Raw genomic sequence first — 20,459 nt, forward strand, 5'->3', positions numbered from 1 at the left:
AGTCTCTGGATTTTGGGGTTTTTTTTAAGATTTTATTTGTTTATCTGACAGAGAGATCACAAGTAGCCAGAAAGGCAAACAGAGAGAGAGAGAGGGAGAAGCAGGCTCCCCGCCTAGCAGAAAGCCCGATGTAGGTAGGGCTCCATCCCAGGATCCTGGGATCATGACCTGAGCCGAAGGCAGAGGCTTTAACCCACTGAGCCACCTAGGCGCCTCAGAGTCTCTGGATTTTTATGAGATAAATTGGGTACTTTATTCTAAGGCAATAAGAAGCAGTCAGAATGGACCACGCTAAGACAACTAGCCGACTGAATTTTTCCAGAATCAGGTGCAATAGGCTTTGTAGTGGTGAGAGCATATTTCTGTCTGATTATAGTCTGATGTGTCGTGGAGGCTGTCCATTCTATGTATCCTCAGTTTAGACACCCGGAGCGTGAAGGTAGGGGGTTGTTGAGAGATGAGGGTGGTCTTTTCATCTACTGAACACTGTTTGGGACCTGTGCTCACTCCCATCCAGTGTCAGGTCGCGAGTAGGTTGTTGGAAGAAGACTCCATCCAGTTGGTAGCTTGGCATTCGGCTGACCACACACAGTTTCTCTGGTATCATCTTCTAGCATGCTGGAAGCTGTGGCTGGAGATTGTCAGGGGTCCAGTGCAGGTTCCCAAGTATTGAGCCAAAATCCTTAAAGTTGTGATTCTGATTCCCCATTCATTTCCATTTCGCTTCTTTGTCTCTCGGTGCTCTCGCCGCGGTACGCTCTGCTGTTCAAAGTTCCCTCTGTGGACGGCCCTCTGGCCCCCCTTCTTCTGTCCTACTTCAGAAGAGCCTCTCCCTTCGTCCTTCCCTCATCTGAGTGGAAGGTGGACGATTATCTAATGAAAGTCCTCCAGCCACTGAAAACTTTGAAAAAGAGGTTTGCTCATGCCCATGAGTGGGCTGGCATTAGGGGTGGGACTCATTATTGTGCTTCTTTAGGCCAAAAGTCTTCAAACTGTGTACATTAACTGTATTCAGAGACTTTCCCCAAGGTACATGCACACAGGTGTTTTGAGAAAGTAAATTTTCAAGTCCTCCTCTTCCCCGTGTCCTTTTTCCAGAGTCGTCTTCTTGAGAGCAGGCCTGCCCCAGAGATGAGGTTCTGTCTCCTGCCTTCTCTTCCATAAACACCTTTCTCTCATTCTGCCTAAGAAAACCCTGTATCTCTAATCCGTCTTCCTAATTCATTTGACTAAGAAGTCCTATTTCGAACCTATTTTTTTACTAAACTCCACTGTCCAAGGATATCATCTAGGGAGTGGGGAAGGCAGAAAAGGGGGACATTTCAGAATATCAGCCTTAGGGGTGTGAAAGTGAATGATTCCAATGCCCAGACATCGCAAATCATATGTTTTCTAAATCTCTGGAGGGTATGTGCTATGGTGAGTGCTGTGAAACGTGTAAGCCTGATGATTCACAGACCTGTGCCCCTGGGGCAAATAATACAGTATATATTAATAAAAATAATTAAAACAAACAAACAAAAACCAAACACACACACACACACACACACACACACACACACTCACACTCACACTGAAGATTGATCTGATCAAATCGCAAACTGATACTAAAGGACAAATTTAGAAAGGGAGGAAATCAGGACTCTCATACAAATGAAAAATGAACTTTTTAAAAAGATTGTATTTATTTGAGAGAGAGAGCGCATGTACAAGGAAGGGGGGGGCAGAAGGAGAGGGAGAAGCAGACTCCCTGCTGAGTGGGGAACCCAGGTGCAAGGGGCTGGATCCCAGGACCCTGGGATCATGACCTGAGCCAAAAGCAGACGCTTAACTGACTGAGCCACCCAGGTGCCCCAAAATGAACATTTTTAAACATACTAAAAAAAATTAGAGCGCTGGAAAGGTCTGCAGTCAGTTCAAAGGAGATCATTTACAGGAAGGTTGGAATGAATTTGCTTAATTGATATTAAACCGGCTTCTTCTGCAGTGGGAGAAGGAAGTCAATCCAACCTACACAAGGTAAAACTATTTACATGCTTATAGACAATCATTACCTGCTTTCCCATCAGTTTACTGCAAGTTAACTGCTATGTCTGCTGAGCTGTAAATGGCCTTCATCAAAGACAGTGACAGGCTGAGAAAAGGCACAATGGATGAGCAGGGAGGATACTCACTCATCAGTCCTCCCAGCTTCTCCGGACCCTGGTGACTCAAATAAGTTTCGATATTTCTTCACCGTGTGATGTTAGTACACTCAGGAGTTCAAAGAACGGAGTGACATTTCGATGACAAAATGTGACCCATTCCCATCTTATTTATGTGAACATAGTTTCCCAGCATTTACTTTGATAAAAACAAAAATTGAGAAATTGATGTTCAACCTTGACTCCTTCTGGTAATAAATTTATTCATCCACAGATGCATGAAAAAAAAAAAAACACTGAAAAATGAAAGTGCTCAAGAGAGAGGGTTTTCCAATAAAAATTACTTTTTATGTACATTTAGTAATTGTCACCATTTGTAATATGTGTGTTGTCTTGATAAGTGGCATTTAGAGTTACGATGGTAGCGATCAGAAGAGCTTTTTTTTCTTGCCATTGAATTTAAAGATTTTATTTATTTATTTGACAGAGAGAGAGAGAGATCACAAGTAGGCAGAGCAGCAGGCAGAGAAAGAGGGGGAAGCAGGCTCCCTGCAGAGCCCGATGCCAGGCTTGATCCCAGGACCCTGAGATCATGATCTCAGCTGAAGGCAGAGGTTTAACCCACTGAGCCGCCCAAGCGCCCCTTGCCGTTGAATTTAAATTGAAGTTTATAAACATAGTTTTGCTGCAGAAAAGTATGATAGAGTAATGAATAAAAGACATTAAGGCATTAAATAAATAATACTGGGATACATTTCTATAGGGCAAGAAGAATGGAAACATAAGTTTGAGGAGAAAATATAATTATGCAAAATTTGTGATTGTCAAAAAGCAGCCCGTTCCTGTTTTTTGGTTGTTGTTGTTGTTGTTGTTGTTGTTGTTGTTGTTGTTTTGCAGTGAATGTGAATTTCAGTGGCTGAGAATGAGAATGAGAAATAATTTTATTTTTATGCATCAATAGTAACAATGCTAAAGGTTACATCCTTTGCAGCCATTCACATTTTGGTGAAATTTTTTACATGTCAATCTAGAAATGGGCAGGAGGGTTTTGCAAAATGCTTTCTGGATATTTACTAGTGAAAATTTGGAAATCCCTCTTATAGCCTATCCTTCCTCTGTTTTCAGACCAAAAATCAAGGGGTCAGTAATACGGCAAACCTTTCTGCACGTTCAGTTGTTGGTAAAGGAACCAATTTGCTGATTGACAGAGTTCTAGGGACTCCTGGTTCTGCTAGATTTAGGGAAGACATTTCAGAGTGAAAGGTCTTGATGCTTGTGACACTTCTCAAAAGGGAATGATGAATAGCCCATCGGATTTTATTTCTTTTTAAGCAGTTATGCCTTCACTTTACTGGTCTTTCTTGATCTCCCCTTTGGAGGAAGTCAGTGTCGATGATGTGTGTGCGTGCCTGTGTTTAGTAACCAAACAGATAGTATTGTTTGGATCTGTCAGCGTGTGGCTTTCATCGAGTTTGGGAAATGTTTGCTCATTATTTCTTTGGGTATATTTCCCATCTCAATCTCTTTATCCTCGCCTGGGATCCCAAGGACACTGTATTAAATTATTATATATGTACATATATAATACATAGTATATATAAAATATCATATATATGTGTGAGATTATTTAATATCACCCCACAGGTCTCTGAAGCTCTGTGCCTTTTCTGTCTGTTCTTCAGATCAGATAATATCGCTACCGCCAAGTACACAGTGACTTCCCATGGCAGTTGCCATCCTGCTGTTGGGTTCATCCACGCATTTTTTTGCATTGTATTTTTCAGCTCTGAAATACTCACTTACTTCTTTTTTATAGGTTCTGTGCCTCTGCTGAGAACGTCTGTCGTTCCATTCATTTTAAGGGTGTTTGCCTTTATCTCCCAGAGCACAGTTAAAACAGCTCCTAGAAATCTGTCTGGTAATTCCAACATCTGTGTCACTGGGCAGTGGAGAGGGGGGTTTGCCATTGCGGGACCGTCTTTTTCTTGAGAATTGATCACGTTTTCCCAGTCCCTTGCATGCCAAATATTCTTGGGTTGGATTCTGGGCACTGGGGGCATTGCATTGTGAGACTCTGGGTCATTTTGAAATGCATATCTATATAATTTGTTTGTTTGTTTGTGGGTTTGTTTTCTTTTGTTTACCAGGCAGTCAGCCCAGTTCTAGCTTGCATTCTGTGGGCAATGGTTCCAACATCAGTGCAGTTTTGAGAACCTTCGCTGTGCTGCTTTGGGTCCCATGGAAGTGCTTTTTAGGGTTTAGTCCGGGCTGGAGCCGTGGATTCTCCCACAGCTCAGATCTCAAAGCCTCTGGATCCGTCCCACACATGCGCAGCTCTGGGCGAGACTGGGGCTTCTGCTGCCTCCTGCACAGAAGCAAGGGATCCCCTTCTCCGGCTCTTCTCTGGGATTTCTCTCACTGGGTCCTGCCCCTAAGAGACCTTCCCCCCACCTGGGCTTCTAGCCAGAAAGTTTCTCTGGTAGTTTTAGCTGCTCACACTGCTGTGGTATAAGTTCCCTAAGACCAGGGCCATCCTCAGGGTTGAGCAGTGAGTAGAAAGGAGGAGGACACCACTCATAGGGATTCTCCCTGTACCCTGGACCACAGGGACCTCTTTCCCCGCTCCCCACATAGCAACCCAGGAGAAGCTTTCAGGTGCTTATGTTGCTGCTGGCTGATCTGAGGAGCAGCTCTGTGCCCACAGCCGCACTTGGGAGAGGAAAATGGACCCCCCTGTCCCCCACAAACCCCTGGACTTTCTGTACATTTTTCCATTACAGGGTCTCCTTTCCAGGTCTTGTGGCCAAAAAGAGGAGGGTTCTCTCAGAGATTTGGTTGCCTGAACCCCCTGCGTAGTTCCAACTTTGGGTCAACCCTGGGGAGAAAAGAGAAAACAAAACAAAACAAAACACCCAGGAACACATTCCCTTTTCATAAGTCTCCTTTTCATGTTTTGATCACTTTCCTCAATTCACCCAACTATTATTTCTCTTTCTGAGTCTGGGAGTTGCTTTTTGAGTTTTGAACGCCATCTAGAGAGAGGCTGGAGTGGGTCATTCCCTCTTGACCCACACCGGTAGCTCCCACCTCCTCTTGATGCCTTCCTGTGACCCCTTTCCCCGTGGCCCCAAAACCCCACCGTTCTCTTTGTTCTGCGTCGTCCTCTTTGTATCCCCTTTACTTTGGGCTTCCTAGTCCAAAGAGGGAAAAAAAAAAAAAAAAGAACCTGCAATCTTTTGGTGGTCCACCGCTCTATTTGAAAACACCAATTTTGTTACAAGTAATAAATCAAAGTCAAGTATGGAAGTAGACCTGGGGCTGGAGACCCGTGAAGAAGCAGAAGGGGCCTGGGGCCAAATCCATCACCGGGCTGTTCCAAGTCAAACGATCAGGTTCGCATTTGTTACAAATGTCCACGCACAAAACTGGCCCTTTTTTTGAGAACTGGTCCTCGGGGGCTTTCCTTTTAAGAGAGTTGCCGAGTCTGCTCTTCGACCATCTATAAATCTCCCAGTGAAGGCTAGAGAGTTTTGAGATCAGAAGGAGTTTCAGCAAACCTTGCCTTCATTATTCCTGAGAGACATGGTATTCTTAACACCGAAACGACGGGGTTTCGGGAGTGAGGGAGTTTTTGTCAGGTGGTGAGAAATAACTGACCATGTAAGATGCGAGCCCCTTTTCTGCTTTCTGTCACTAGTGTCCCTGCCTTTGAGATGTGCTATGGCCTCCCCTTAGAACTGTGGTGTGCGAGATGTCCCTGGTCACCGTGTTTGGGGGATCAGAGATGCGCTGATCCGTGCAATCATGAGCACATCCCTGTGAGGGGTGCTGGGGCACGTTCAGAGATAAATTATAACAGTGACACTCAGGCATCCTTTTCTAGTTCTCAAAGCTTACCTCATCATCTCCTCCGAGCTCTCCGAAACTCTCATGGCAGTTGTTATTATTAGGTAAGGTAAAACTTATAATTCCATCCCAGAAGCCCCTCTGGGCTTTCCCCTTCCCTGCTTGCAGCCACCAGCTGTCATCCCAGTAGGCACTTGGAACTCAGTATCTAAAACTGAGGTCCTCCCTTTAGCGGGCCACCTGCAAGCCTTCTCTGGGTTAGCGCCCGCACCACCGGACCCGGAGGGAAGGCAGCCAAGACATCCCGCCTTCTCTCTTCCCCTCCCCGCCCTGCTGATCCGCGTGGCCCTGTCTCAGATCTCCGGCACCCCAGACCTGGTCTGACCTTCTCCAGTCCGCTGCCACCTTGTAGTGAATTCCCACATCTCCCCTCAGCCGCATCCGCTGCTCTGGCCAGCTACCTACCCATCCTGGGTTTTCCGTGTGCTCTTAGGTACCTCCTGGCACAGAGTGCATGCTCCGGAGAGATTTTCTAGCTGTAATGCCTCAGTGCCTTGGCACATGCATCAGCCCAGAGATGCTTTTACCCTCACTTACCTCTCTTCTTCCGAACAACGCCTTGAGAAGGCAGTAATGCCTCCTCATCCTCTGAGATTCAGCTTAGCGCCTAACTGAACGTTAAGAGCTTCCTGACTTCCCGGGGCTCACGTGAGTACCCACCCTTCTCTACCCCCACCCCCGTGCACATATGCTCCCGCAGCATTCCTCTGCACTTCTATTATAGGATTTCTCAACGTGTGGCTCCTTTTACTCTGAAGTGTGCTTCTGAGAAATGCAGATCGCTGGGAGTACCCGGAACAGCTAAGTTAGGATTGCTGAGCGTGGGGCCCAGGAATCTGCATTTTGAAGCACTCTCTGCGCCGCCCCCCCACCCCCACTGCTTCTCCCCAATGATTCTTTTTTTTTTTTTAAGATTTTATTTATTTATTAGACAGAGAGAGACACAGCCAGAGAAGGAACACAAGCAAGGGGAGTGGGAGAGGGAAGAACAGGCTTCCCGCTGAGCAGGGAGCCTGATGCGGGGCTCGATCCCAGGACCCTGGGACCATGACCTGAGCTGAAGGCGGCTTAACGACTGAGCCACCCAGGTGCCCCCTCCCCGGTGATTCTGATGCAGTGGAAATCACTGTTCTCCTTTGCCCCCCTATCATGGCCCCTAGCTGTGGCCTCTCAGAGCAGTCTTTGGTTAAGGTTCATTGCCACCTAGGTCTTCTCTGGGAGATGAGAGCAGCAAAGTCATTCAGATTTAACTGGTTTTCAACTATATCTTTGTAAAGAGGAGCAGTGCCCCTGACCCTTGAACGACATAGGTTTGAACCTTGCAGGGCCACTTGGTGCAGATTTTTTTTAATAAATATGTACACTGCTGTGACTGTAGTTTCTCTTCATTGTTTTCTTTTTTCTTTTTTTTTTTTAATTTTATTTCTTTGACAGAGAGAGAGAGATCAGAAGTAGGCAGAGCAAGAGGCAGGGGTGGGGGAAGGGGGGAAGTAGCCTCCCTGCTGAGCAGAGAGCAATGTGGATTTCTATCCCAGGACCCTGAGATCATGTCCTGAGCCGAAGGTAGAGGCTTAACACACTGAGCCACCCAGGCACCCCTCTTCACGGTTTTCTTAATGTTTTCTTTTCTCTAGCTTACATTATTGTAAGAATATAGTATATAATGCAGATAGCATACAAAATATAAGTTCATCGACTGTGTATGTTATTCGTAAGGCTTCCATTTGGTAGTAGGCTATTAGTAGTGAAATTTTGGGGGGACTCAAAAGGTATATGCAGATTTTTGATTGCATGGAGGTGTTGGCGCCCCTAACCTCTGCATGGTTCAAGGATCCATTGTACTTGTTTGTTTTTGAAAGCTTTATCGAGGTACAATTTTGCATAAAATTCACCCATTTTAAGTGCACAATTCAATGTTACTAGGGTATTTCCAGCATTGTGCACCTGCCACCATGATCCTGTCTTAAATCCTTTCCCTCACTTCACATAGAGATTTTGTGCCTGTTGGTACTCACTTCCCATTCCCATCCCCAGCTTAGGCAACTGCTGATCTTCATTCAGTCTCTAGACATTTGCCTTTTCTGGATATTCATATAAGTGGAATTGAATTCTGGATATTCATTTAAGTGAAATATCTGCTCTTCCGTGTCTGGCTCTTTGACTTAGCATAATGTTTCAGTGTTCATCCCTGTTGTAGAAAGTATCAGTACTTCTTCCCTTTTTCTTGCTAAATGATACTCTGTCGTGTGGCTACATTTTTTTTATCCATCCATCGGCCGATGGGCTGTTTCCTTTCATGTTTCGCTATTACGAGTGATGATGCCACGAACATCTGTGTGCAAGTCTTTGTGCGTGTGGACATATGTTTTCACTGCTCTTGAGTTGCTAACAATGAATGCAATGGCTGGGTCTTATAGCAAACGGATACTTGCCTCCTGAAGAAACTTCCAAACCGTTTTGATAGCAGCTGCACCATTTTGCATTCCCCCTGGAGGTATAGGAAGGTTCTGATTTGCACACGTCCTCACTGGCACTTGTTATCATCTGTCTTCCTGGTCACAGCCATCCTAGCGGGTGCAAAGTGGTATCTCACTGTGGGTTTGATTTGCATTTCCCTGATTGCTCTTGATGTTGAGCATGTTCACATATACTGCTGGCTGTGTGCCTGTTGTCTTTGGAAAAATGTCTATTCAAATATTTTGACCATTTTTAAGTTGGAGTTTTTGTCTTATTTTTGAGTTGTAAGAGTTCTTACAACTGCGCACAGGGGGAGCAATTCATTTTGTTTTATGGAGGGACAGAAGGTTCCTAGAAAACCTTCCCAGGCTGTGGTAGTCTAGTGGGGTCTCCAAGGTTCCTCTTTTCCCAGTGCCACGATATGGCCCTTGAAGTCCTCCTAGAAACACCTTTTTGAACTGCACTTGCCCCATGGCCTGAGCAAGAGCAAACGGGCAGCACCCGTGTGCTTGCCCAGCACCACAGGAGCTTAGAAAGGGCATGGAGTGAGCTGGGGAGGGAACTTCTCTTCGGTGAAGGGTCTTTGTCTCACATTTCGCTAAGAGAGTTCACACTTCATGATAGGAGAACGAAATAGGGATCTGTCCTGGTCCCACTCCGTGTTCAGACTCTAGCATTTTATGGCTCTGTCCTTACCCGTAAGCAGCACCACCCCAAGTCAGGGCGCAGAGCCAACCTTCAAGATATACTTAGACCTCCCCCATGGCCTCGGTTCCCACTGGGCTCTTTCCTGCCGAGATGGCCCCGTTCCCTGCTGCCTGGCGTCCTGGAGGGCTGGACTGTCCCCAGCAGCCAAACCGTCCATTCCTGAAGGAGATCATGACCCCCCGAGGAATCTGTGTCTTATCCGTCTGTGTAGCTCCAGCAGCCAGCGCGGGACACATCTCAAAAACACATTTGCATACAATTCTCTTAAACTGGTGAATGAAGAAGAAGGAAGGAATTCATGTATCAGAAGTGAATACATTGAGACTCACATGGGTTAAGTCGTCTGCCTGGAGTTATGGAAGCTTCCAGTTAAGGGGCTGGAGTCTGAAATCAAGGATCTCCGATGCCAAAATACTTTTTCCACGATATCAAGCTATGAGTTCTCGCCTCTAATCTTCAGAGATTCCAACTTAGAGGAGAGATATTTATATCACAAGACTGATCAGGGACCCTCCTGAGAAGTGATACCACCAGAGTGGAGAAGGCAGATGGAAAGGGGAGGTCCTTTCTACATGTGGTTGTTTATTTTGCCCTTCTCTACGGCATTCTGGATTTGGTTGTGATGACAGGGAGTGAATGGCAGGCGGTAAAGAGAGGTTACCCCTGACCTGTGAGGCAGTGGGTGGCCTTGCAGAGGAGTTGAGTTGCAGAGTATGGGTGCAGCAGTGTTGGGACGGACCCCGAGGCAGTGGAAACAGCACGGTGGTAGAGGGAGGGGGGGCATGTTTGGGGAGGCGTGACTTGTCTCTGTGAGTGGGTCTTGGAACCCGGTGAGATGTAGGGGGCTGGGGTGAGGTCCTTTCCCAAGTCCAGCAGAAGACACTTTGCCTTTTTTCTCTGCACTGGAACTTTATTAGAGGTTTTGGAGGAGTCCATTAGCCAATCAGGATCTTGTGTTTTCTCCAGTTCTGTGAAACATTTAAGGTGTTCTTTTATTTATGTAACTCTCTGATCTTTCCTATTCTGATTTTACTGTTTCAAAATTCAGAGACTCTTGAAACTTCTTAGGAATGAAAAGAAAATGATGGCTTTTTTTTTTTTTTTCCCCTGTTTGGTGAGAAGCTGGCTCCAAAAATGCCCAGTAGAAGAGTAAGCAGATATATAAGGGCAGGCATCTTAGCAACACAAACATATCTTCTTAGAAAGACAATTCCCCGGCTTGACTAAGCACGGTCTACTTCCGCCCCATCCCAAGACAGCTGGGCAAGAAATGTATCTTGATCCCCCTTTATATTCTACCCATGCCCCTTGTGTTTGGCAGATAGTGGAAACTAACTGACTGAACGAAACCAGCATACTGAGTGAGCCAATCAATGAATGAAGGAGGGAAGACCATGGTTTTTTCCTTCTACACGTAACTATTATCCCATGGTTACGTGATGGTTAACCACACAATTCCTTCCCCAAGTGACTGGTAGCTTCTGGAGAAAGGAAAGAAGGTCACTGTTACACTCATGATAAAGAGAAATTAACATCTAGGGCAGCTTGCTTTGATGGTAGTTCAACAAATATATTTCTTTTTTAATCTGGGTGGATTTATAGAGAGAGTAATCCATTGTGACTTCACTGGTTCGAGAGAGCTCACGTATAACCAGCAGCCCAGTCTCAACATGGGAAAAGGTTAAAAAGTCATCTCCTTCTGTCAGTTCAAGTCAACCTTCTGTTTAAGCTTAGACTTATGATCTTTGGAAGCCCTTGGATCTAGGTCTCCCTTACAGAGTCTGAGGAGAAACGCTCACCAAATTATTTCTATACCTTCAGCCTAGTGAGGAGAACCTCAACCAGCGAGCTAGAACCTGGAAAACGCAGCCGTTGTGAACACGAAAATATTATCATAGCAGGGTTCTCCCTTGCTTGTTTTATGAACTTGCTGTGAGGAATTTATAAAAGCCTTCAGACAAGGTGGACTTTTAAACATTCCTGAAGTCCCGAAGAAAACAGGTGCTATGGAAAACGCAAGGTTCACATTCCAGAGAACAGGGGCGCTTGTGTGAACCATGGGAGGAAGCCACTGCGGTGTTCAGAGGGGAAGACTAAGCCAGTGTCTTCTTCGAAATGCAAACTGCTCCTGTGAAAATCTGGCTTGCCACCTGATCTGGGATTATGCCAGTGAGTGGGCAGGCAAGGGAAGGCGGGGAGTGGTAGCCAATTAATTAGTCAATCAAAAAATATTTATAGAATTCCCTGTGTACACGGCAGCAGGCAGGACTCAGTGGGCAAGAAGAGTAAAAGGCGGGACCCCAGCCCGTGAAGGGCTCAGACTCGTCTCCTTGGGAGGCATGGTGTGCACGTGCTAGCAGAAAGCATGGCCAGAGACAGTGTTTTTTGTGGGTTTTTTTTGTTTTTTTTTTTAAGATTTTATTTATTTATTTATTTAACAGACAGAGATCACAAGTAGGCAGAGAGGCAGGCAGAGAGAGAGAGGAGGAAGCAGACTCCCCGCTGAGCAGAGAGCCCGATGTGGGGCTCGATCCCAGGACCCTGAGATCACGACCTGAGCTGAAGGCCGAGGCTTTAACCCACTGAGCCACCCAGGTGCGCCGGAGAGAGAGACAGTGTTTTAATCAAGCCGGGTGTCTTACGGATGCCGGGAATGTGACCCAGCATCCGTGGCGTTATTCTGGGCTTATCACCATGTACTCCATACCCTGGGGTGTCGGTTTTCACGGCAGCTATGAGCATTGCTTTTTATAACTTTTTATAACGTTATAAAAAGCGTTACTTTTAGAACGAAGTAGCTAGGTCTTACCGGACCCCTTACCACGGAGCACAAGATGATTTGGATGAGGGCTGAGGGAGTGTTGTCTTCCAAACATGCTTCTGCAGAGTTTGGGTTTGTGTCCTTAGCAGAGGATGGTTTAAAAGCAAATGAGTCATTATAAAAATGCGTAGGGGCCTCCGGTTATAGGATCAGTAAGTCCTGGGGGTGTCACGTTCAGCAGGGTGACTGGGATTAACAGTCCAGTGTTGTGTCTTTGAAAGTTGCTAAGAAAGGAGATGCCAAAAGTTCTTGCCACAAGACAAAAACTTGTACCTGTGTGTTTCGAGGGTTCATTGAGCCTCTTGTGGGGGCCATTGTGCAGCAGACGGTGGTCACCCCTCACCCGCGGTTGTCGGTTGCCTGCGGTAAGTCACGGTGGGGAAGCAGGTGATCCTCTTTCTGATGCTACAAGGTCTGTAGTAACCTCGTGCTGTTGTCACAGTGCCTGCATCACTCACCTCTCTTCATCTCATCATGCTGGCACTTGAACACCTCACGTCATCACAGGAAGGAGGGTGGGTACCATCCGGAAAGATCTAATGAGAGAGAGAAAGGTCATAGTAACCTAACTTGTATTTCAGTACAGTATATTGTTGTAATTTTTCTATTTTGTTATTAGCTATTGTTGTTACTCTCTTACTCCGCCTCAGATATATAGTAAACTTGGTCATAAATATGTACCTATAGGAAAAAGCATGGTATGTATAAGGCTTGGCACTATCTGTGGTTCTAGGCTTCCACTGAGGGTTGTGGAATGTATCCCAGTGGATAAAGGAGGACTGCTGGGTACACATATCAAATCACTATGCAATGCACCTAAAACTGATACACGATCTGTTGATTATTTCTGAATTTTTTGAATGCTTGGGGGAATATATGTGACTACAAAACTAGTGATTACATACCCCAATTTTTGTTTTATTTTAAGATTTTGTTGATTTATTTTGGTGTGGGTGGAGGGGAAGGTGGAGGGGATGTAAGGAGAAGGAGAAGGAGGCTCCCTGCTGAGCAGGGACCCTGATGCCCAGCTCGATCCCAGGACGCCGGGATCATGACCTGAGCCCAAGGCAGACTCAACCATCCGAGCCACCTAGGCGCCCCCAAATTTTCATTTTATAGTAACCATTACACATTAGAAATCATTACACATTATAAATCTTGGTGAAGGGGCACTTGGGTGGCTCAGTCAGTTACGTGTCTGACTTTTGATTACAGCTCAGGTCGTGATCTCGGGGTGGTGAGATCAAGCCCCATGTCCGGCTCCAAGCTAGGCGTGGAGCCTGCTTACGATTCCCTCCCTCTTCCTCTACCCCTCCCTGTTTCTCTTTCTCTCTCTCCCTCTCTAAACGAAAAAAAACAAAAAACAAAAAACAAAAAACAAATCTTGGTAGAGTAAGTATGTGAACAGAGGAAAATGAAACACTGAAAAAAAAATCTTAAGGGTATAATTATAAGGTATGACCTGAAATTTTTAGCTAGTTATTTCCACTGGCCAGGTTTTTTTAATGTTATGTTATTTCATTTTACTTATTTTTTTTTAATTTTTTACGGAAGCATAGTTAGCTTCAGGTATACAGCCTAATGATTTAACAACTCGGTTGACCCAGTCTTTTAGGTGATTGCTCAGCATTTAAAATAAACAAAGACTTGATATAGTGGTTTGTAGATCTGTTTCCACTGAGAGCAAAACAGATGGGATGACTTCATAACAGTAGCTAACACGTTTGTCACCGACCATGTGACAGACTTTGTATGCCTTTCTACACATATTCTAGCAGCCCTATGGACGGCTAGTAACTAAAGCATAGCAAAACTAAGCTCTTCCCTGAAGACCTGCAGCTAGTGATTCCAAAACCAGGGTCCCTGTGAACAGCCCTGGTTAAAAATGGACTAAATGGGGGCACCTGGGTGGCTCAGTTGGTTAAGCATCTGGCTCTTGATCTCAACTCAAGTCTTGATCTCTGGGTCGTGGGTTTGGGCTCTGCATTGGGCTCCACAATGGGCATGAAGTCTATTTTAAAGGGGGGGGCAAAATAATTGAGATCTTATAAAATGTTTGCAAGTGTGGGGAATTCTCCCTTTCTGGAAACTACTGTGGGAAAGAATAGGAATGCTATCTCTTACTGTGTTAGAGTAGTCATTGCCTATTGGCAGAACACTGGACATAAAATTAGTATCAGGAACTGAATATCTAGGCTTTAAGGATGGGTTTTATAAAATGACCAATGAGGCAAAAATTGATTTTTTAAATGATGACAACTATCTTTTCTCCTAGGAAAATGCCTCCAGAACACCTTAGCCATCCAAGACAATATATGAGAGAAAACTCACTGGCTATGTTCTTACTGAAGTGTGTGAAATACTTGTAAATGTGTGCCATTGCTGTGAAAGGAGTTTAAATTGTTTAAATATTTAGAATCCTAACGACTTTATTTGGAAAAAAAAAAAAACCCACCCCAAAATGTAGTTTTTAAACTCACCCAGAGGTACAATATGCAATGCCCATTTTCCTATCTTTCCCACACCTCTGGAAAATCATGTTTAAAGAAGACATTTGAGGGGTATCTGGGTGGCTCAGTTGGTTTTGGTTAAACATCTGACTTGATTTTGGCTCAGGTCTTGATCTCAGGGTCATGAGTTCAGGCCCCACATTGGGCTCCGTGTTGGGCATGGAGCCTACTTAAAAAACAAAAAACATCTGATCAATCACAAGGTATATCACCGTGAAAGCCCAAACCCCTGAGGACAAAGACCCCAGAAACTCCCTCCAGAAGGGAAAACAAAGGTTATGTCAAAAGGATGAAGAATCAGAAAACCAGAATGGCTTTAGACCAGTCCGCAGTAACCTAGAAAGCTAGAACCTGATGGAGCAGTCCCTCGAAAATTCTGAGGACGCCTTCCAGCCTGGAATTCTACACTCAGCCAAACCACCACTCAGGTGGGAGGGGAAAATAAAGATATTTTCCAACTTGCGTGTTCTCCAATAAACAATTGTGCTTTCGTGTACTTTTTCAGAAGACAGTGCTCTGAAATTAAGAAGACAGTTAAGGAAGTACACCAAGAAATAGGGGGCTACAGAATCCAAAAAGCAGGCGATACTACATGAGAGAGAGGGGGAGATGCCTCATGGGGGAGAGTGTAAGCAGATCTCAGAGCCTCCAGAGCGCTCGAGCCCTCAGAGTGACTCTCCAGAAGAGAGAACCTCTGAGAAGAAGGACCTAATAGCATTCCAGATGTGTTTGGCCCGCTCAGAAGGAGACTTCCACAACTGGGGGACGTGTTCAGAGGTGAATCATGATTAAGTATGTAGAAAACAGAGAAGCTGAACCACATGGCTACAGGAAAGCAGGTTGTGAAAACAAAACAAAACAAAAAAAAAAAATGGAGACTGATCTTAAGAGACTCATGACTCAGCTGTGAATGGTCATAATTGTGTTGACACCGATGATTGGTCACACAGACATTGTGACACAATAGTCCTGGGGCAGAGGAAAGTATGCTCACGTGTGATGGTGGGGATTAGGCAAGCAGAATGTGAACCCTCTTGGTTTTGGTGGGAACTCAGTGAATAATGCCTAGAACAGAAGAAAAACAAGACGTAAAGAGAGAAGCATGTTGCATACAGAAGAGGTAATTACTAAAAGCAACAGCTCAACTACTGGAGATAGGTTGATTCTCACTACAAAAGTGGAAAGGGGCCGCCAGGGGACTGTTGTGTTTTTGTAATAAGCCTTGTAGAACTGGTGACTCTTTAAATTCTGTGCATGTTTAAAAAGTTAAACTTTAAAAGGGGAAAAGGGAGGGGAGAATTCAAATGAGGAAAAAAAATGATAAGTAAGATGAGTTACATGTCCTATTATAAAGGAGCTCAAAAAAGAATACTCCCAAATTAATACAAAACCAGGAATTGAGATTCACGTCAAGTGTAATTTCCTTAAACAGATCATTAAAAAGAGAAAGTTGTGGACTTTTATGTTCCTCTCCTTTTTTTCTTTCCACCTACCCTCACACCTGGCCAGATGATTGTGTTTATCTGCTGTAAGCCAGAGGTTATAGGGGACCTCAAATTGGCATTGGCTTTTGCCTGAATAGGAGGACCGGACAGTGGGGGCCAAGTTGGAGTTCATTGTCTCTCCTAGGCTCTTTTTTAAAAAATTATTTATTTGAGAGACAGAGAGCAGGGAGGGGGAGAGCAGAGAGAAAGGGAGAGAGAATCCCAAGCAGACTTCCTGCTAAGCATGGAACCCAACACAGGGCTCGATCTCATGACCCTGAGATCAAGACCTGAGCCGAAACCCAAGAGTCGGACACTCAACCAGCTGAGCCCCCCAGGTACCCTTGACCTAAGTTCTTGATTGTCCAGCTGTGTGTCTGGCATCTCTCTGCTTCTCATCTGATTCTTAGAATATCTCATGTCCAGCTATCTTGTATCCCCCTCTTCGGTTGGCTTCCTGGTCCGAGCTCATCTGTCCGTGGGCCTGGCTTCGACTCTTTCCTTACCCTGACCTTGCTGTCTCCAGCCCCTGCCCTGTCCTTTTCCTCAGCCTAATTCTTAATTCCTGGCCCCCACCTCTTCATGAAAACTTGGCTCAATCCACTTTGAAACACCAAGGCAAATGGACTGCCTGGGAAGAATTTGGAGAATCTGCTGCCTTGTTCTTTCTTCATTCTTGAGAGCCAGGATAGCAGCTGAGGGCACATGTGGGGGGAAGCACGTGTGTGTGTTTTGGGAGAAGAGGGGACAGCCATCTCGGGCGCCGTCCTTCTCCCTGGGAATGCTGTCGTGTGTATTTCCGACATCCTGGTGCATTCTTTCATTGATACGTTCTTCTGTTTCTCTTAGAAACGGTTCTCAAATTTTAAGTCTAGAGGTATCTTTCCAGCTTCCGTGCATGAGCTGTATTTTGGTCTCTTAAGAGGCTGTGACCAGACTCCACAGTCCGTGGTGATTTTACACGAAGTGACATCTGATTTGCTTTTAGACTGCATTCCATACCAATCAGCCCAGCCCTGCGGTTTGTGGACCAACTCCTGTTGTCTCTCAACATATGGAGTGCTATTAGATAGTGTGAGTTGGAGTCTTGTCAGGGAGGCTGATTAAGCCACAGTCGGGGACAGTCGTCCTAAGTGTGAAATGTAACAGGCCCTCCGAAACGGCGCTGGGAGCCTCTGGAGGTGGTTGGTGCCTCTCTGTTGGGGCATCGGGAGCTTTGCTAACAAAGCAAACATTTTTTTTTTTTTCCCTAGCATGGGCTAGGTCTATGGCAGTAACATTTGGAAAGTTGAGTAACAGGGAGCATAGATAACTGTGAACAGATAGGCAACTATTAAAAGATTTGAGGGGCTTTTATCATCTCTCAGATGGCCTTCGCCCACCTACAGGATACCTAGTTCCCTTGTAAGATTACGTAAAGGGCTCAATGAAATTTCTTCTTCCCTTTTTTTCTTCTTCAATTGCAGTAGAAGCAAAAGCTCTGACGTTAAGAGGAAAAGAATAGATGAGAAACTTCTAATTTTGAATCCCCTTGGGATTAGATGCTGATCTCAGCTGTGCAGAGAATACTGCCCCATATTTTGAAAGAGTAGCTGCTGGCAGTTTTAGAGATGACTTCCATAATAGACAGTGAACTCCCCCATCCGTATCTGATGACCATCTGACATTTAGATGCAGAGTAACAGAGCTGTCCACGTGTTTTGAGGAGTATAACCTTGTTTTTAAATATGGCCATGGCAAGTCGTTATGTTTAAGCTCAAAACTAGTGAAATACAAAATGGAAAAAAAAAAAAAAGCATTACCTGGTTCCTTGCAGAAATAAGAAATGTTGCACGTCTTAGAGCAATAATATTTACCCACCCTCTGGGGCAGCACTGTCTCTGATATGGGAGCATGCCAGTCCTCTTTGGCTCAAGATGATGCTTGGAAACTTTGCAAGAGTGAGAACAACAGACACTGATTAAGATGAGGCATGGTTTACTCTCTCTGGGGCAGGAGGCTGATTTTGCCAAAAATAGTCATAGGGTGGTACAGTGGGAGCTGTGGTACCTCAACGTTGGATCTCATGAGCCCGGCCAAATTAGATTGGGTTCCATTCCTCAGGGGTTGCCTCCATAGCATTACGTTATAGGGCCAACAGATTTCAAGATACTGGGGTGCCTGGGTGGCTCAGTGGGCTAAGCCTCTGCCTTCGGCTCAGGTCATGATCTCAGGGTCCTGGCATCGAGCCCCGCTTCGGGCTCTCTGCTCAGCAGGGAGCCTGCTTCCCCCCACCCACCCACCCGCCTCCCTCTCTGCCTACTTCTGATCTCTGTCTGTCAAATAAATAAATAAAATCTTTAAAAAAATTTTTCAAGGTACTACCTGTGTACACTCAGTGTAGCTCTTGAAGGAGTGTTTGGAAGCAGGAAGGATAGATACCGAACCCCACTTTTATCCAATGTCCGTTCCCTTACTCAGTGTCAAACCCAGTTGCTCCCCGCTGACACTGCTGGGTCACTGAAGCTCCCTGTCTCCAGAAACCACCCCCCCGCCCCCAGACCTGAATTTTGTCCAAAAACAACCCACAGCAAAAGGAAATAAACATTCTTGATATTTTAATTTAAAATCTCCACCCTTCAGAATAATTGTAATCTGAAATAATCCAGCAACAGAAATGCTAAAGGTAGTGATAAGTAGAAAACAGGTAGCTCTTGGAGGTAAAAACCCATTTGCCTGCTAAACGATGCAGTTTTATAAACTCATAGTTCCGCGCTGGGCTGTTTGACTTAAGGTAATTGAGTAAATAAACAACAGTTATCAGTAGGTTTAGTATCCCCTGGAGAGTTATACTTGCACAGAAAGAGTCATTGGAAGTAGTTAAAATATGTTCCTACCATTCAGTAGGATAAAAGTTGGCAACATTAACCGTGAGATACATGTTCACAGGCTTTTAAGTATATGCTAGACATAGACTGTATCATAGCACAGGAAGCATCCAACCAGACACTTGTTAATGGCGTAGGGAGTGAATTTCTTGTACATTACATATGGGGCTTATAAATGCCATTGAATTGAATGAATAATAAGGATATTTTCATTGAACTGAAAATAAGATCAATATACTTTGTGGGTTTGTTTTTGTTCCAAGTTCTACGTTTTTTGGAATTTCACCTGTTTTCCTGCTGTGTAGAAATACCGTCTAGGTAATTAAAGCCCTTCCGAGCAATTTTTATTCTCCTTCTTGCTGCTGTTAAGTTTACTGGCGTCGGCTTGCTCATCCTCCCTGACATTCACACGGACTCCCGTTTGCGCCCGTGTTTTTCTAGAATGGCAGAGATGCAGGCACTGATGGAGAGGCTGGAGCGGGTGGTCGGCCGACTGGAGCTGCTGTCTGCGGGGTCCCACCGGCCTCCTGGGGACTGCGGGGAGATTAATGGTGTCATTGGAGGTAGGGACACAAACTGTTGTCATTACTGGTCTCCGTGAGGGTCGCTTAATGTTGTCCCCATCACTTAGTTCTCGAGAAATATTTTTGTCGCCTTCCTTCAGCTTCTGTACCCCATCCCTTATATGTGACCATGACATTAACCAGATGCAAGCCATCCCTCAAAAGGGGAAAGGCAGGATGTTCCAACCCACAATCCACAAAAATTAACTGGTTATCTGTGCCTATTAAGAGCATGATCTATATGCCAAATGTCATTTTTCTTTTGTTTTAGTGTTTGTAATGTTCCGCATTCCATAGTGTCTATAAATATATTATCTGAGTAATTATCAAAGAGAAATTAACGTTCTCAATTACAGTGTCAATGGGAAGGAATTATCATTCTGTCGATTTTAATTTTAAAGAGAACAAGTCATTAAATTTAAGAACTATAATTGGGAAGGAAAGGAGTCTGAGGTGAAGGCAAACATTGGTTTCAAGTAACATGATGACATCACACTGTTTTACTTGTGCTTATTTCTAATCAAATGTGCCTTTAACCTTATGTGCCAATGCCACATTTGAAAAAGAAGATTTAAAAATATTATATGATCAAACATAAAAAGTTAACTGCATAACATGAGAAGTTAACTATAAGGACACCATATATGGCAAACTCTCAGTTATCGACAGTCATTTTTTCAGTTCCTTCTTGTCTGAGGTCATAGACGTAGCAAAATAAAAATACAGGACACCCAGTTACATTTGAATTTTAGATGAACTACTTCTTTTTTTTTTTTTTGGCATAAGTGTGTTCCAAATACTGCATGGGATATACTGCATGGTTACACACTTATCCTAAAAATGTATTCATTGTTTATTTGAAATTCAAATGTAACCGGGGGTTCTGCATTTCATCTGGCAGCTCTGTTCTTGTGTCAAGTACATTTCCTCCTTATCTGACCCATTTTGAATCCTATCAGGCTTTGGGGGCTGGGAAAAGCCTTGGGGAATGGGGGCTTC

At 44.7% G+C, this 20,459-nt stretch overlaps 1 protein-coding gene across 3 annotated transcripts in view; it reads left to right on the top strand.

The window, feature by feature from the left end:
• Positions 1-20,459, top strand: part of CAP2 (cyclase associated actin cytoskeleton regulatory protein 2) — a 132,082-nt gene that overhangs the window by 5,843 nt on the left and 105,780 nt on the right. For 2 of the 3 annotated variants that reach the window (XM_080806357.1, XM_080806359.1), the window contains exon 2: positions 19,339-19,460. In XM_080806357.1, the coding sequence (XP_080662483.1) occupies positions 19,340-19,460 (121 nt within the window). In that variant the 5' untranslated portion in view covers position 19,339. Of the gene's footprint in view, positions 1-6,398; positions 6,699-19,338; positions 19,461-20,459 lie in introns of those variants that run through there. The other variant, XM_080806358.1, reaches the window with a different exon arrangement.

Source organism: Martes martes (genome assembly GCF_963455335.1).
Source record: "Martes martes genome assembly, chromosome: 6".
Taxonomy (NCBI): domain Eukaryota; kingdom Metazoa; phylum Chordata; class Mammalia; order Carnivora; family Mustelidae; genus Martes; species Martes martes.